We start from the raw sequence: 19554 nt of genomic DNA, 5'->3' as shown, positions 1-19554 counted from the left end.
CGCTGAGAGACCTTCAGCCTCCTGACCGGTCGGTCATCATGATCCAGACTCTCGGGCAGGTTCAGTGGGTGATCAGTCACGGTTTATGACTCTGCTCAGGATCTGCAGGAGAAGTGTAACACAGACAGAACACAAGTGACATTTCTCACAGGATTCAGACGCCAAGCTTCGGATCGAGGATACCAGAGAAAATGAGGGTGTATTTGAGCTTTATTCTGCTGAGCGCTTCCCTCGTGGCCTACATGTGGAGAGATACGTTTGATCCAGGTCAGGACAGATTTACTATAATATATACTCATTTTTATTATTGCATCCCTTCAGATATATGAGTTCGTTTATAGTAAATGTGTAATATAAAACATAACTTATACAGTCGCGCTACTTTGCAAAATCCCAAAAGCTATTTCACTTTGTTACCAATCTTAAACTCAAAATGTCTGCAAGTATTTCAGGTAAAACTTTATTTTACAGTGTCCTTGTTGTTATTTGCACTTACCATAGTAATAACAGTAAATTATGCATAACTACATGCAACTAACCCTCAACCAAACCCTAATCCTATAGTAAACATGTAGTTGCTTAATATTACTCAGTACTTAAATATATAATTACACTGTAACAATGACACCTTAAAATAAAGTGTAACCGTATTTCACTAGAACATTAACCAGCTAAATGATTATATTGCCATCTAGTCGTGAAATCTCATTTATTATGGTTATGTAACTCTCATAACCTTGGTGAAAATAGTATGCCCTGATGATCTATAGAGATTATAACTTTTGTAGTTATATTATTTGAAAAACACAGAATTGAAGCTGTCTTTTTGTAATATATAGAATCAGAAAGACATTAGTAACTTTTTACCCTGTAAAGCCTGACATAAATATATATATATATATATAAATTTAAATGGTAGTCTATTAGACCTTCTGATAATATATATTTAAGAAATGTATAAATATAGAAAGTGTTTTTGTTGAGCATCATATTTGATTCATCGAGCTTTTATGGCTCATATATGAGAATTTGGTGGAAACCCAAATTGATCCATTTTTTTTTTATTTGGTGCATTTCCTGATATTTATATTGGCAAACCATGAGATAAAATTCTGATAGCTTGTAAAGTAAATCAATAAGATCTTTATAACAGTATATCAGACTACTGACATAAAAAGCATTTAAATGTCACTCATCACTATATCTCCCTATATTACGTCTTAGTAAGATGATATTTAAATGCTTATGATCAAAGCTCTGTAATGCAATTCAATGCAATGAGAGATGAACAAATAAAAGGCTGCTGGAGCATATTTGATACTCAAACTTTAACATGATTTTTCTAAAATCATGATAATCAAATTAAGTTTCTGCGGTCTAGTAAGTGTTCATCTTGAAATATTACCAACAATATAATAGGTACTTTATAAAAATCAATGAAAAATCAGAAACCACGAGCTCGTGTACTAAAAGGCTTTTACTTGCCTTTGGTAGTTTATACTTTTTTTAGCACGTGTGCATCAGGGTTTCAGCATTTTGATCATGTTGATGATTTAGAGGCCTTAGAAATGCATGTATCAAATATGATACATAGTTAAATTGCTTCTAACTTTATGTTTTAACTAGGGCTGTGAAACGATTAATCGCGATTAATCGCATCCAAAATAAAAGTTTGTGTTTACATAATAAATGTGTGTGTACTCTGTATAATTATTTTATATATATATATTAAAACACACACATGCTTGCTTGTATATGTTTAAGAAATATTTGCATGTATATACTGTATATAGATTTATATAAAATTTATATTAGGCCTATATGTAAATATAAATATTTTATATATAAATAACACATTTTTCTAAAATATTTACATGCACGTGTGTGTATTTACAAATACAAAATAATTATACACAGTACACACACATATATGAACACACTTTTATTTTGAATGCGATTAATCGTTTCACAGCCCTAATTTTAATCTTCTTGGGAGTTCAAGCCTTAATAAATCTTCTGATCATGATCAAGCGGTGGGTTGGTTAAGAGTTAAGCTCCTTGCACACTGAGTTCGAAATTCGCGTACGAAATTTTCGCACGTTAAAAAATAAATACGACCTCACGTTAAGTCAATCACGCCTACACACTGCCTCCGAAACTTTCGTCCGTCATAGAAAAATTCGGATCGGGTTCGATTTTCTGCGCTTTTCGAATGGTGTTTTGACAATTCAGAGACAACGAATCACGAAAAAACGCATACGAAAATTTCGGACTCAGTGTGCAAGGGGCTTTACACTGAGAGCAGTGTGTTGTTGAGCACAGATTCAGTTCGCGGGGCCCGAGTGTTGATCACAGGGGCCAGTTCGGGGATCGGGGAGCAGATGGCCTACCATTACGCCAAGTTTGGGGCTCAGATCATCATCACTGCCAGACGACTAGAGGCTTTAAAAAAGGTCCGTTCGGTTTTCAAATACACTTCCCAATACTTTATCAATGAATTATGGACTTCAATCAGTAGATGCACATATTTTTATTTGTTGAAAGTAATGCAGAGGTTGTAAGGCTGTGAAGTTTGACTTTTAAGGGTAGCAATACATGACATTTTGTGTGAAAGCAAAGGCTTTAATGAGCAAATGAAAGCGTTCTGCTAACATCAGGTGGCGCAGAAGTGTGTGAAACTGGGCGCACAGAAGATGATGTACATGACCGGAGACATGTCTGACCCCGCTGACCCCGAGAGAGTCGTCAAGTACGCTGTGGAAAAACTGGGTGAGAAGAAATCATTCAATATATTATGCAATATATACAATAATTTCGATTTTTGGTAACACTTTATTTTTACAGTGTCCTTGTTACACGTTACATGTACTTACCATAGTAATAACAGTAAATTATGCATAATTACATGCAACTAACCCTCCAAACCTTAATCCTATACCCTAACCCTATAGTAAGTACATGTAGTTGCTTAATACTCAATACTTAAATGTATAAGTACAATGTAACAATGACACCTTGTTCATTCTTAATATTAACGTTATTATCGGTCCAATAAGAATATTTGGCCGATATTTTAAAGCCAATAAATAATGTATATTTCCTTCAGCTGAGACACTTCAGATGCGCACAATTTAAAATAACTGTTCTCTATTTGAATATAAACAATACATTGATATCAGCTTATTAGAGTGTGTTCTGAAGGATCATGTGACACTGAGGACTGGAGTAATGATGCTGAAAACTCAGCTCTGATCACAGGAATAAATTACATTTTAAAGTATATTAAAATAAAAAAACTAGGGCTGATTAATCACGATTAATCGCATCCAAAATAAAACTTTGTGTTTACATAATAAATGTGTGTGTACTGTGTATAATTATTCTGTATAAATACACACACGTTGATGTATATATTTAAGAAAAATTTGTAATTTATGTATAAAATATTTATCATTAAATATAATATTAATTATATATAAATCTATATACAGTATATACATGCAACTATTTCTTAAATATATACAAGCATATGTGTGTATTAATAATAAAAAAATATTATTATTAAAAATGTAAAATAATTATACACAGTACACACACATTTATTATGTAAACAAACTTTTATTTTGGATCCGATTAATCGTTTAACAGCCCTAAAAAAACAGTTATTTCAAATGGTAATAAAATTTCACAATATTACCATTTTTCCTGTATTTTTTAGCAGCCTTTGTGAGCATGAGAACTGAATTATCCAAACGTTTGACTGGTAGTGTGTGTGTGTGTGTGTGTGTGTGTGTGTGTGTGTTTCTGCAGGTGGGCTGGACTTTCTAGTGTTGAATCACGTTGGAAACACTAACGTTGAGTTCTGGAACAGAGACGCAGACCACGTCAGGTCACTCATGCAGGTCAAACACTGAGAGAACGGCTTCTTGCGATGTGTGTTCTCTGCGCTCTCTGTTCACACTGATCTGACTCGTTGCAGGTGAATTTTGTGAGTTACACACAGATGACGGCAGCAGCTCTTCCTGCGCTGGAAACATCCGCTGGTTCCATCATTGTAGTTTCCTCAATGGCAGGTGAGATTAACTTTGTTGGTGAAAGTTTATAATTAATATTAATCTAGTTAAAAGCACGTTTGGCTATGATTTGGGCAGAGACAGCCTTGGCAATTCGGAAAATGAAAATGAGTTTTTACGTCCATATGATACGTAGTTTTCACGTGCATTTGATACGCACTTCATTGCATGTAATACACACGCAACACACACCACTAATCCTAACCAAACGTGTAATACACACGCACCCCACACCACTACTAAACCTACCCTAACCAACCCATGCATATCCTATGCACGTAAAAACACATTTTCGCGTATAAATTGCACGATACACACACTGTGTGCTATAGAGACGCATTTAGTGTGACCGGGTTGGGTATTGCCTAACTATATCCTTTATATATATTAAAAATAAGACTCACACAGAGACATTTTTGCCCCATATCTTGAATTTTTGGGGCATTTAAAATAAATAAATGTTGGTGGCATTTATTTAACCCATTAAAACCAGATCACACATCTGTGTGTGTTTACCTTTAAGACCAGATCACGCATCTGTGCATAGTCACCATTAAGATTTTTTAAAAAAATGCAGTTGAATATTATGGCCAAGCAAGTCAGTCAAGTTGAAAGCCAAAGAAGTAAGCTCTCAAATGCTTTTTATTCCATGTTTTTATCTGCTATAGAGCCTGAGAAATTAAGATTTTAGTAGGCTTTGACAAATATTCCTGGAAACCCTTAGGTTTTGGGAGGGGGTTTACAGAAAAGTACTTACTTAGGCGTAAAAAGGCCTTTTTTAGCAGGTGTTTTACGCCTAAATGGGTTAAGCACAAATGGAGCCCCCTTCTTTTTGCAAGTGAAACTGTAGAAACACAGCAAAGGCCGCTACTGGATTTGGGACACAATCACACATGTGAACTGGGATTCATTTCTTTGTGTAAAGTGTGTTGTTGTCAGTCACACACAGTTATGTTAACACTGTTTCCTCTCTGATTCAGGGAAGCTGGCGAGTCCGTTTGTGGCTCCATACACCTCGACTAAGTTTGCGATGAATGGATTCTTCGGAGCGATGCAGAGTGAACTGGCGATCCAGAAGAGCAACGTGTCCGTGTCCATCATGATCCTCGGACTGATCGACACGGAGTCGGCCATGAACAAGATCAGGTTAGTGTCCCACAACACACTCAACTGATGACACTGACTAAATCTACAGGTGAAACTCCAAAACTTTGAATATGATGCAAAAGTTCATTTATTTCAGTAATTCAATTTAAAAGGTTAAACTAATATATTATATAGTGATAGGCGGTGATAGCGAATGCTCGATCCCCCGAAGTCCGGCGGTTAGTGCGGGCGGTCGGAGTAAGGCGGTTTGTGCCAGCTGAACGGAGGTGGCGGGTGGGTTGGTGCTGTTCCAGGAGCTCAGTGAGGTAGGGCGGGGCCAGGTTATGGAGGGACTTATAGGTGAGGAGAAGGAGCTTATATTGAATGCGATAGTGAATAGGTAGCCAATGGAGCTGACGGAGAACGGGGGTGATGTGTTCTCTTGACCGGGTGTGGGTTAGGAGGCGGGCAGCTGAGTTCTGGATGTATTGCAGTTTTTGTAGTTGATTGGTAGGAAGTCCGTATAGAAGGCTATTGCAGTAGTCAAGTCTTGAAGTTATGAATGCGTGAATGAGGATTTCAGCTGTTGACAAGGTAAGGGGAGGCGAAAGCGAGCAATGTTGCGGAGGTGGAAAAAGGATAGTTTAGTGATATGGTTGATGTGTGTTTGGTATGAGAGGGTGGAGTCCATTATGATACCAAGGTTTCGGACAGAAAGGGAGGGGGTGACAATATGTCCGTCGATAAGGAGAGTAAAGTTCTGAATAGAAGAGAGGAGAGATTTTGGGCCAGTGATAAGGAGTTCTGTTTTACTGCTGTTGAGTTTAAGAAGATTATTGTCCATCCAGGTTTTAATGTCAGAAATGCAATCGGTGATGGTGGAGAGAATAGCCGGAGAGATGGATTTGGTGGACAAGTAGATTTGGGTATCATCGGCGTAGCAGTGAAAATGGAGTCCATGGTTGCGGATGATCTGACCGAGGGGAAGCATGTAGATGGTGAAGAGGAGGGGGCTGAGCACGGAACCTTGGGGGACGCCATGGGCAGTGTTGGGTGTAACGCGTTACTGTAATAATATTACTTTTTTCAGTAACTAGTAGTGTAAGGCATTACTCGTCTGAAAATGGTAAATATTATTACAGTTTTCCCGAGCTAGTTACTTGCGTTACATTTGCCAGTTGCACCATCACACACAAGGCACACAACACAGAGAACAGAAGGGAAGGGGAGGAGGGCGTGAATGGAACAGTGATTGGTCTGGGTTTGGCACGAGGTATCATTTACCATCACCGATTGGTCGGCACCCGGCAGCCAGCCGCAGAGCGGCATCCTCAAAGACAGATGGGGGAAAATGGAAGCGTCAACAACGGCAAGCTCTTTTCAGAGGAAGGTTCCCAGCAACAGAAAGCTAGTTTCGACGGGTGGAGATTCAGTAATTATTTTGAATATGTTCAACGGAAGGAAAATAACTTGACGGTGAAGTGCACACTCTGCCCGGGGAGAAAGCTGCTCTCCACCGCTTCCGACAGCACGGACACATCAAGCTCGTTGCGAAGCGACAGAGTGACATGAACGAGCAGCCCCACAAGCAGCAAAAAGTTTGGACTTGTTATCCCATACGGAAATGTTATATATGTACATATATGAAATATACATGAAATATATCCACATATATAAAATATATACCATATATATGCCCATATATAAAACCTATTAGAAAATGGAACAATTGACATATAAAACCAGCCCATATATTTTATGTAGCCTATGTATAATAGTGTTTTTTTACATACATGTCACATATATATAATTATCAGTTTTCAAATAGAATTTGTGTAGTATTTGTTTTGTTTTTATGAGCTGGTCAAGAAGAGGTAAAATAATAATAAATAATACATTTTATTTATAAAAGATTCGAAAATGAAATGTGGATATGTAGACTTGATCTGTAGACTTGAAATAAATAGTTAAATAGTAAATAGTTTGGCATATATAATAATAATTTAACATTTCCGTATGGGATAAATTGACAATCAAATTTATTGATTGTTTGCACCAGACGGTGTTTGTTAAACATTGAGGAAATTAATACTTGTTTTTTGTACTTGATTGCACAAGTACAGTTGTTTATTTGTGCTAGACAGTGCCAGTCTGTTGTTGGCGTAATAAAGACCCTTAAGAACACTCCTCCTTTGTATGTTCTCCCTCCATCTGATGCGTCTCAGGCAATTATAAAGTAATTAAGAAAAAAAATGTAACTAGTAATATAACTAGTTACTTTCTCCAGGTAGTAATAAAGTAAAGTAAGGCATTACTATTTTTGAGAGTAATATGTAATATATTACTTTTTTGAGTAACTAGCCCCAACACTGGCCATGGGTGACAGGGGAGGTGTGGGAGTTGCAGTTGTTAACAGAGACAAAATGGCAAAATGTAATGGTTAATGATAGATAAATGTTAACAATGACAAATATAGGTAATGCATCAGCTAATGTTAACTAAACGGACCTTATTGTGAAGTGTTTCAGTTTTAATTTTGATATTTTTTTAAATGTTTGTTCTGTCCAAGCGTTTCGAGGACATTGGTGTGGTTCAGAATGCAATCAATGTTTCCAATCTTTTCTGTGCATCACTCAAGATATTTTAGGAAGCCGGTTATGAATTCATTTGCAGTTTGTCCTCAGCACATTTATCTTGTTACTTTGGTGATCTATTCATGGATCATGAATAATCATTCTAGCAACCTCACACACACACACTGACACGACCGAAGCACATTTTCAGCTGTCAATCCGCAAATGTTTGACTGTGGTTTCTAACCACACATGAACAAGATTTTCTCAAAAATACTACATTTTACATGCATTACATGCTGATCACTTCTTATTACTCATTACTCCATCCGTCAGTGTCACATGATCCTTCAGAAATCATTCTAATAACAGTTGTGCTGTTGTTTCATATTTTTTGGTGAATAAAAGTATACATTTTTGTCAGCATTCTTTGTTAAACTTTTGTTACATTATAAATGTCTTTACGGTCACTTTTTGATCAATTTAATGCATCCTTGCTGAATAAAAGTATTCATTTCTTAAAAAACAAAAACATACCCCAAACTTTTGAATGGTAGTGTACACACACACACACACACACACACACACACACACACACACACACACACACACACACACACACACACACACACACACACACACACACACACACACACACACACACACAATAATTGTACAAAATACAATAGTGGCCAAAAGTGGAGTTCGGCCAAAGAAAATTAGCATATTCACCCTATTGGTTACATTTTGTAAGCATTTTGCATAGCTTGAAGTTGATTGTTTTATTGCATACTGCAATAAAACATGCCAAATTAATGCAGACATAATTTTTGGCCAGGCTGTCTTACATTATGAACACATTCAAAAACAACAGAGAACCAATTAAATGGTAATGACTGAGTTTAAGTGAATGTATGCTTCTTTTTTTAAATAGTCCTAGTAAAATAAAACCTGTAGCTGTAGTTTGCATTTTTCCAAATAATTTGGTCAGATAAATGCCTTAAACAAGTTTAATATTTTCATGGTTCACTTTTAGGGTCATAAAAACAAATACCCCCCTCAAACATCACTTTTGCCCACTATTGTATTGCTTCATTAAAGTGTTTGGTTGATGCTTTTAATCCATAGCAACTTTACTTAAAGTTAGTTAAGGTTAGTTCACCCAAAAATGAAAATGCTGTCAGTAATTACTCACTCTCATGTTGTTCAACCCCTGTAAGACTTTCGTTCATCTTCAGAGCACAAATTAAGATATTTTTGATTAAATCTGAGAGCTGTCTCACTCCTCCATGCTGCTAGGTAATCGATATCTGCCGGCCCAGAAAAGTTACCGTATTTTCACGTTAAAAGTTAACTTTTTTTCATAGTTTGGCTCGTCCTGCGACTTATAGTCAGGTGCGACTTATATATCAAAATTAATTCATACTGACTGAGATGAACCAAGAGAAAACATTACCGTCTACAGCCGCGAGAGGGCGCTCTAGTTAGCGGAGTTGTTCAGAAGCGACACCGAGGAAGAACTCAATGTATTCAGTGTTGTGGAATAAGATCGCGGGAGCTTGGTGAACTTGCTTACCGGTAACTTGTTGGACTCGCTGGCTAATGTTAATTTAGCCTATTCAGCCTCCCAGTATATGTTCTTTATGCTATTGTGTCGCTGAATAACTGTTAATGTGTTACGTTAACATATCGGACACCTATTCAGCTGTTGTTCTGTGTGCTGTTGTGGAGCTGAATAACTTGCCTTTCCAGATTAAATGTCTGTTCTTGGTCTTGGATTTTGTGAAATAAATTTCTAAATAAATGCGACTTATACTCCAGTGCGACTTATATATGTTTTTTTCCTCTTCATGACGCATTTTTTGACTGATGAATTTTTGACTCCGGAGCGACTTATAGCCACTGTAGTCACTTGGACTATTTTAACGATGTCTTTACTAACTTTTCTGGACCGACAAGTTTCAATTACAATAGAAGCCTATGGAGGAGTGAGACATCTCTCAGATTTAATAAAAAATATCTTGATTTGTGTTCGGAAGATGAACGAAAGTCTTACAGGGTTGGAACAACATGAGGGAGAGTAATTACTGACAGAGTTTTCCAACCCTTTAAGTGATGAAAATGTTCTGGACGTGTTTTCATGAGAATCCCCCGTAACTGTTCTCTCTCGAATCTCCCTCAGAGGCTTCTCCACGATGACGGCCTATCCTGCGAGTGAAGCGGCTCTGAGCATCATCAAAGCCGGGGCGTCCCGTCAGAAAGAGGCCTTCTACCCCTGGTTCCACTATTTCACGTGCCTGATCAACAACATCTTCCCCTTCCTGAAAGATCTTGTGCTGTCAGGACTCAGCATGGACAACAAAGACTAATACATGTGCAGAATTCAGACATTTCTATTATTCCATGAGAACACATGTATAGTGAGGAGTGCATGATGTATGCCCACTTGAGTCAACTTTTACATTGTGTGTTTAGGAAATTGAAAAATCTTTGAATCATTATTTTTTATTAATTGTATTGTATTTTGCACCCCAATTTATAGACCCAAAATACAAGCAAATCCTTGTAAATAATAGTAAAATACAACCAATTCATCATAAAATCAGCTACAGAAAAAATAAGATTTCATTAGTTGACATTTATTTACTATAACATGAACTAACATTAACCAAGATTAATAAATGCTGTAGAATATTGTTCAATGTCAATCTCAACATATTTAAGATCAAAAGTTGTCTCTGTTAACGCTGTTAATTTTAGTTTAAAATAAATAAATAATGTTCATGTTAGTTCACAGTGCATTAACTAAAGGCTTTTAAATATTGCTTATTAGTTCATGTTAGTTGATGCATTTACTGATATGTGACCCTGGACCACAAAACCAGTCACATGGGTCATTTTTTTTTAAATTGAGATGTATACATCATCTGAAAGCTGAATAAATAATCTTTCCATTGATGTATGGTTTGTAAGGATAGGACAATATTTGGTCGAGATACAACTATTGAAAATTTGAGGATGCAAAAAAATCGAAACATTGAGAAAATCTCCTTTAAAGTTGTGCATTTATGTTCACGATTGTGCTGCATTCACTCACAAATACATGTTTTATATATTTACGGTAGGAAATTTACTAAATATCTTCAGGGAACATGATCTTTACTTAATATCCTAATGATTTTTGGCATAAAAGAAAAATCGATAATTTTGACCCATACAATGTATTGTTGGCTATCGCCACAGATATACCCGTGCGTCATGTGACTGGTTTTGTGATCCAGGGTCACATATTAACATACGAGATCTTATTTAAAAAGTGTTACCTAAATATCATTCAGCACAAGATGAACAAAATGCTTTCAATCACAATTATGGAACTATTTGCGCAATTTGAGCCACTGCTTAATTATTCAAATGTTTCTGTATTTATTTTTCTGACATTTTCAATTAATTTTTGTACCAAGACTCTATGCATTTGGGATTTTACACTTCCAGTGATATTAAAGTGTGTGTGTGTGTGTGTTTAACCAATTAAACATGACGTCAGTCTGTGATTCTGTGTCTATATCCGCAGTCTTTCTATTAAAACAAAAGCTGAAGTAATAACATCAGACCTGTGGGCTTTTGCAAAAACATAAAGAGATATTTCCTATGTGTGAACATTTCTTTCTCCTAAAAAAGAAATCTAAATTGAGACCCAAAGCGTTTCCCGTTTGACAAAACCACTGAAGCATGTGAAATCTCAAATTAAACACTTGTTCTTCTGCTTATTCAAACACAGACTCAATTGGGACAATTATTTTCCATTTGTATAATTTATAATTAAATATAAGAAAGTCTCCAATCATTAAATGCTTTTTCTGGTTGCTCTCTATAAAAGTTTTAAAAGTATAATCATAATACAAACATTACAGGGTCACGTGGTTAATGAGCAGCCACGACAGCAAGGTCAAAACCATAAGTGTGTTGCACTGTCATTTTCGGTCAGTAGCTGATAACATTAAGCTACAAAATTGTTAAAAAGCCAATGACAGATAGCATAGAATTGATAAATAGCATATTGACTGGATTCTACTTGATTTTATGTGCTCAGCTGCTGTATTTCAACACTTCTGTTTTATTTCTGCTCTTTTGATCTGTGAAAACTTTCAAGGTCAGATGATCTACAGAATTGTGGGAACGCAGATAAGAGCTTCAGCAATCGGGACTTTACATGTGAACAGACTTTCAGCGATTTGACTCCTAACGACATTCCCTTGCGAAAAAGAAATTCATTTATACAGACAAAAAAATAAAGTATACTTTCAGTCTACTTTGTATGTACTTAAAGTTGCACTTAAGTGTACTTGACTTGTACTGACAGAAAGGTCTAAGTATATTTGGCCTATACTTGTACTCAATCTTTTCCTGATTAAAAGTAAAAAAATCATAATAATTAAAAACTATATAGTGTGAAACTTGAATAATTTGAATATCGTGCAAAAGTTCATTTATTTCAGTAATTCAACTTAAAAGGTGAAACTAATATATTATATAGACTCATTACATGCAAAGTGAGATATTTCAAGCCTTTATTTGTTATAATTTTGATGATTATGGCTTACAGATTATGAAAACCCCAAATTCAAATTCAGTTTTCATAAGCTGCAAGTCAAAATTATAACAAATAAAGGCTTGAAATATCTCACTTTGCATGTAATGAGTCTATATAATATATTAGTTTCACCTGTAAGATAATAAATATTCTAAGAATAATTGGCTTGTAGTTTTACATTTTTTGTCACATTTTTACATTGTTTTAAAAACCGACATTGTTTGAATGAAAAGTATTTATAAAGAAAACCGATATGTTCCTAATTCTGAGTATCTGATTTTTTGCAGTGCGCTAGTGACTAGTCCACCGGTATTTGACTCTTTCCCCAACTAAATTTTACGGCAATTGACTTTCTCTGTTAGGGGGCGCTATTACGCATCTTTTAGTACAGAATCTCCTGATCAAAACAGGCGAAGAAGCAGAAACAAGTGATAGAAGATTGCTTACGCAAATGTAAAAACTATGCGAAATCAATCATTAAACACTAAACCGCATGTAAATCAAAACTGCCTAATGTTACTGAATGAACTGTTGAACCCATGAGGAGGAAACTGTGAAGCTTTGATGGTGTTGATGCACTTAACTTGAAGAAAACTTGCATTCTTGCAGTATAAAACTATAGTATACTAAGTATACTTCAAAGTGTTCTTTCATAAACTAAAAAATGTGCTACAAGTTATTTGACTAAACTAGTTTAAACTATAAATTGGCTTTATGCCCAGCTGCACTACTTCCTGAACTTCAGCCAGCTCATTTGTTTTGTCTGCCATTATTGGACAAACTGATTAATCCAGGTGTGTCTGATTATTGTTACTGAGGTCAGGCACACCTGGATTAATCAGTTTGTCCAATAATGGCAGACAGGAAACAAAGGAGCTGGCTAAAGTTCAGGAAGTAGTGCAGCTGTGCATAAAGCCAATTCACTTGTTGCAGTACAAACAACAAACTTGGTTGTAAACTAGTTGTGTACTCAAAGTTTAGTGCTGTTACACTTAAAGTTAAAAGGATACTTTTATAGGCTACATTAAAAAGTGGGCCAATTTAATCCCAAATTGTATTGAAACAGTGCACTTACAAGTATACTTCTATTCATTGATATTAGTAAAGTATAGGATACTTAAAAATATACTCAAACTTTTCTAAAAGCCACTTATTTTTCATACGGGTTCTGCAGTAAAAATTTCTGTATGAATGTATATTTTCTAAACACCTTGTGAACGCTGGTTTGAATGTTGAGTTTTGTTTTTCTCACCATCATCTCCCCAAAAAAGTGTGTTTTTGTTGCTTTCACACATTGACTATGACTGAATTGAATGCTCAAGAATATGAATGACAACATAATAGTAACGGCTTGTGTGGAAATATGATAAATCAGCCACTAGAAAACCATCTTCTATTCTAAAAACACACATAGAACAACATATCTACTTTAAAACGGCCGTCATTAAGAGAGAAATCTCCTGTCTGCATCAGGTTGTGATGAGGTCATGACTGCCTCTAGTGGACGGGCGCGGGAACTGCGATCAGAACACGTGACAGAGGGTCCCTGTGCGTCACAACTGCTCCAGCTCGTTGCCATGGTGACCTCACCTCATCCAAGAGTTCTCTGCCAAGTGTGATGATGTTGCCAAAATTCCAAATCAGCGATGCAATAAACCACACCGTTCAACAGCACATCGGTCCATTACACAAAGAGAGTAGCGTTAAACATCACGATAAATAGATTCAAATACAAAATACATGGTCTTTCAAATGCATTCATTGCTCATTATAGAGACGAATTGATGAAATTAGCAATGTTAAGAAAAAATTTATCATAGAAGTTGCCCCAAAACAACACATTTGGACACTTAAATGGGTAGTTCACCCATAATGAATGAATGATTGAACGATTGAATGAATGATTGAATCAAAGAATGATTGAACGAACGAACAAACGAACGAATGAATGAATGAATGAATTAAATGCACTTTATTGTCCCCAAAGGAGAAATTTGTGTTGGACTCAAGGTGTTTACATTGACAAAATCATTGGAAGCATAAACAGAAAATTCTACAATACACACAAAAAAATTATAATAAAAATAAATAAATAAAAATAATAACTCCTATCTATACACACCCTTAAAAAATACTCATTCTAAATGAAAATTCTGTCATAATTTACTAACCCTCATGTTATTCCAAACCTGTATGAGTTTCTTTCTTTCTGTTGAACACAAAAGAAGATATTTAGCAGAATGTTGGTAAACAGTTGATGGACTCCATTGACTTCCATAGTAGGAAAAAATACTACGGTAAACAACATTCTGCTAAATATCTTCTTTTGTGTTCAACAGATGAAAGAAACTCATACATATTTGGAACAACACAACCGCGAGTAAACGATGACCGATTTTTTATTTTTTGGGTGAACTATCCCTTTAAGCCTTGCCTCAAAATGTCTGCATCATTGCATTAAATACAAATTATAATAGAAAGTGTGGTTATTGTAAAAAAAGATGCACAACACACTTTGCAAGTAAACATTTGACAATATAATACGCCCACTATAAATATCACCAAAACACGAGTTAAATAAAAGACCCTAAGCAAACATTAAGAAAAGATCCTGAAGAAAAGTCATTTAAGTGTCCAAATACTCTTTATGTATAGTTATATATAATATAAGAACATTAGACTGCACAGTCAGCCACACAGTGGCACTATTGGGTAAAAGATTTGAGACCAAAGGAAATCAATGAGTTGGGAATAATATTTTTACCCCGTCACCGCTAGTATTTCTTGCTCAAGGACGTCAGAGTTTACATCATGAGATATTTTTAGAGGTGGTGAATGCTGTTCCTCTTAGATTTGTGCTACTAATTTTACGTCAGCTAAAATATTAAATCTTATAAATCTCTGTAGTACATTTACCTCCCCACATAAACTTTTCTGTGATTCGGCGCGGCTACTTTAAGTAACACTAGTAAACTTTGAGTACACAACTAAGTTTTTAGTTTGTACTTCAACTACACTATGAACTTATAGGTATACTGGTAGTTTTCAAGTCAAATACTTGTAGCACATTTTTTAGTTTATGAAAGTACACTTTGAAGTATACTCTCAGTAAATACTGCTAGTATATATTTGTATGATTTCTTTAAGTGAACATGACTCATCAGTTTTGCAGGTGAAACTGGAAAAATTTGAATATCATGCAAAAGTTAATTTATTTCATTACATGCAAAGTGAGATATTTCAAGCCTTTATTTGTTATAATTTTGATGATTATGACTTACAGCTTATGAAAACCCCAAATTCAAAATTAGAATATCATAAGCTGTAAGTCATAATCATCAAAATTATAACAAATAAAGGCTTGAAATATCTCACTTTGCATGTAATGATATAATATATTATATATATAATATAATATATTAGTTTCACATTTTAAGTTGAATTACTGAAATAAATGAACTTATTATTCAAATTTTTTCTATATATTCTAATTTTTCGATTTTCACCTGTACCAATTTAGTACACAAAAGTACACTAAATACACTTAAAGTTATGCTTTACAACAATTTAATTACTACTAAAATATACTTAGTACAATTAGTTGTTTCAAAATAGCACACTTCAAGTTAATTAATCACTAACACACTTTAGTATACTGATAATTAGTCTGTCTGCAAGTATACTTAGTATATTTGTTTTCCACCACGGGAGGTGCTCCATAGATATAATTTAATAAAGGCTAGATGTCTCGTCCGCGCTGCTGGCCAATGGAGGTCGACGTCCGCTCACTTGTGTTTTAAAGGGGTCATGACATGGTTTATTTTATTTTATTATTATGTTCCCTTAGGTGCAATTATAGTATTACTATAGTTTTTTTTACAAAAAACTTTTAAAATGTAGTGATTTATGACCTTTTCCCACCCTGTTTCTCATCCTCTGATTCAAACAGTCTGTTTTGGGGGTGTTTCCCCTTTAAGAGTTCAGTGTTAACGCCCACTGTTATGATTGGCTAACGTCAGTGCCTATGCATCAATTATTAACGCCCCCAGCCAGAACATTTGCGGATTCGGCGTATTTAAAAGTTTAAAGTTTTAAATACATTACTTACAGTTTGCGTCGTCGTTGTTGAGCCCAGAATAGTCGGCACGGACTTATCTTTGAGCAACAGTTTTCTGGCAAAGCCAGCATCATTTTGGGATTTGTTCTCAAAACAGTCATCCTTCAAATGTATAGAACAAACGCTTAAATTAACACTGCCGTGACTGAGACGTCCGCAAAAAATAAAGTGCATCCATTTTTCCCTGACGACTGGATCTTTCGCAGCGTATTCAAAGATGTTGTTTGTCCACAGCCAGGAACAGCACATCTGCGGCATCGTAATTTCCCTGTACACAGTCCGTCGACTGAACACTTGTGGCGCGCGGCGATACGAAATGAGCGTAGTTGTCTTGTGCTGGAGGCGGTCATATGCAAATGGTGGTACGTCACTTCGTACCGTGACGTCACTTCTTACCATGGATCCAGAACGAGCTGTATTTAGAGCTTGATTAAATAAATGATTCGTTTATAATGGGGAGGACGTCTTAAGCTATGAAACTTGCAGGACGTTTTAATGGTACAAAGACCTCTTATATACCAAAAGATCAAGGCAAATTTGGTTTCTCATGTCATGACCCCTTTAATGGTGCATGTACTTTTAAAATAACCATAACTTGCTCAATTTTCTACCGATTTTCAAACGGGTTGGTTTGTTATAAACGTCAGAGATGTAGTTATGACAATTCATACTTATGAATAATTATAATATTTTATATTTCAACATGTTCAAGCATCCAGAATTATAGCCACGTTAATAACGTTTGTAAGAAACCAAACCGTTTGTAAATCCGTCAAGATTTCAGCAAGATGAGAGTATTTGTGTTCGTGCCGATCACTCACCTTACAGAAAGCTTCCCTGTGACAAGATGGCCGCCGGGTGATGCCGTTCGAGACTCCGCCGTAAGACATCTAGCCTTTATTATGTATATCTATGAGGTGCTCTTTCAGAAGATGCGTAACAGCACATCTGGATTGTAGACTTTGTTACTGTAGGCCTACCTTTACAAATCTGAGCACAGTTTGAAACACTGTTGAGATCTCTTCTGAAACTCTCTTTTTCTCAGGAGAAACATCGGAGAACAACTGATCTGTCATGGAGTCAAACTTATTAAACTTCTCCAGACAGGATTTATAAGGGCTCAGCAGACGAGATGCTTGTCCTTCATGCTCCGACACAATCAATCTGTCCGTTTATCGCTCTCAGACGTGTCTTCTCTCATATCGCTCGCAGGCCGAGCCCTCAAACTTTTAACACGTGTCAGACTTTCACCTTCTGCTAAGCAAGGGTCATATTAAGACAATTCATTATGATAATCCTAATTCATAATTTGTGACCCTGAGAGAGTTCAGATGAGATGAGAGTGAGATTGATTCTCATTATCTGACAGTAATAAAGATGAACTGATGCTTTCAGTCATCCTCCACACCAGTTTCCTCATTAAATGTATTTAAGAGTCACTGCTGTTTGATATCTGCCACATTGAAAGGAAAGGAACACGTTCTTTCGTTGGATAAATGTGGAGTAACGGCAGACATAGGTCATCTCGAACTTCATCTCTTTTTCTGTTTCACCCCAAAATAAAAACCTTACTCACCCTCATGTCGTTCCAAACCTGCATGACTTTTTTCTTCTGTGGAACATATAAGAATAGCCAAAGTTGTGATTTCCACACATAATAATGATACAAAATCTCGTTAAAAGCAGGTTTTGCTTTAACCATTAAAAACGGTTACATACAATATATTATTATATGACATTAATTAATGTTTCAGTATAAAAATAGCTAAAAATGCCCTTATAGTGAATATCATGACCCCAACACACCAGTATTTTTGTACATACAAGGCCAGTGTGTCTGAACATAATGTCTTAACATTACAAGAGAATCTTGCTTGTAGTCAATGGGTCACATTATCAAAAATTATGTCCGTAAGGTTAAAAAAAAAGTTTTTTAAAGCAAATACAGCATTATGGTGGTGCACAGAAGAGACAAAAAATTTATTAAAAAAAAATAAATTAAATTACGATATTTTAAGCGGAATTTTATACTTTTTGTAATACATACCTATTAACTATTTAAATGTATTAATATTGATTATTGTGTGCATGCAAACTGGCTAACATCCTGATGAAAAAATATGTAGGCTAATGTTTAATTTTAAAGTCCTCTTGTATTACATATTTAGCTAAATCTAAACAAAATGCCCCCCATAATTATAATCAGGATGTGTTTCTTTGTTTGACTATTCATTCTTTTAAACCTTTCAAAAATAATTTATTCCATTGTTTTTCTATATGTTTACATGGCGACTGCTTCAACACACACTAAAAAAGTTCAGGTGCTGGCTTATTTTTTTTTAAGTAGGCTACAGTAACTTGAACTTTAAGGGGCGATATGTAAGAATGTTCCTTTAAAGGTGCCATGTGTAATTGTCTGGCAAAAAAAATCAAGTCATACTCCACATTCCATACCAGATGGGGTCAGTATACCTCACATATCAAAATATGTTATGTAGGATATGGTATTTTATAAATCACACACTATAAATATGATAAAGAAGCAGAAACAGATAGTTGCAGTAAAGTAAGATATTTTAATAAGTTGAAGAAACAATAATGATTTGTGACACACACACACTCGATTTGCGCATCGCCATCATGTGTGTATTACAGGTAACGTTATTACATTGCTTCCTGATATCACGTGCACAAACACAAATAACCTATATATATATATATACTACAGGGCCGTTGAATGCTTGTATCTGATAACCGTGAAGCTCTTGTAATTATTACTTTACCCCACCTCTCCATGTCGAGTGATGCAGTAAACATCAGACTGCGTACGTGAACCGATCATCTCTACTATAGTAAAAAAAAAACACGAACACTGTTGAAAGATACAGTAGGCTACAAATGACCTGTTCGCGCCACAAATTGTTCTCCGTTCTTAGCGACCGAGTCATTGAATGTGAAACAGCGGCTGCTGTCGTCAGCGAGCAGCAATATTCAGACAACAAGGGCGCGCGCGCCGCGCTGATACCTCCGTTTCAGTTTCTCGAACCCGCGCAGTGCGGCGGTCAGAACACGGAGACCATTCTGCCCCTAGATATGCGTGCGAAAGCATGG

General features: G+C 35.7%; 1 protein-coding gene across 1 annotated transcript; it reads left to right on the top strand.

The window, feature by feature from the left end:
• hsd11b1lb (hydroxysteroid (11-beta) dehydrogenase 1-like b) lies at positions 1-11338 on the top strand. The gene is made up of 7 exons (XM_079613420.1): positions 1-267; positions 2323-2453; positions 2658-2769; positions 3811-3902; positions 3980-4073; positions 5054-5219; positions 9915-11338. The coding sequence occupies exons 1-7, from the start codon at positions 192-194 to the stop codon at positions 10099-10101; spliced, it is 858 nt and encodes a 285-aa protein (XP_079469546.1). The 5' UTR covers positions 1-191; the 3' UTR covers positions 10102-11338.
• Positions 11339-19554: the final 8216 nt, after the last annotated feature.

This window comes from Phoxinus phoxinus, assembly GCF_949152265.1.
Source record: "Phoxinus phoxinus genome assembly, chromosome: 5".
NCBI lineage: Eukaryota > Metazoa > Chordata > Actinopteri > Cypriniformes > Leuciscidae > Phoxinus > Phoxinus phoxinus.
The sequence above is the reverse complement of the archived record's forward strand: the minus strand, read 5'-3'. Positions and strand labels throughout refer to the sequence as shown.

Bases quoted from the DNA above. Each gene is read 5' to 3' on its own strand.
- hsd11b1lb (XM_079613420.1), top strand. From the start codon at position 192: ATGAGGGTGTATTTGAGCTTTATTCTGCTGAGCGCTTCCCTCGTGGCC. The intron at 268-2,322 runs GTCAGGACAGAT...TGTTGAGCACAG, and splicing joins GAGAGATACGTTTGATCCAG to ATTCAGTTCGCGGGGCCCGA. The intron at 5,220-9,914 runs GTTAGTGTCCCA...AATCTCCCTCAG, and splicing joins TCGGCCATGAACAAGATCAG to AGGCTTCTCCACGATGACGG.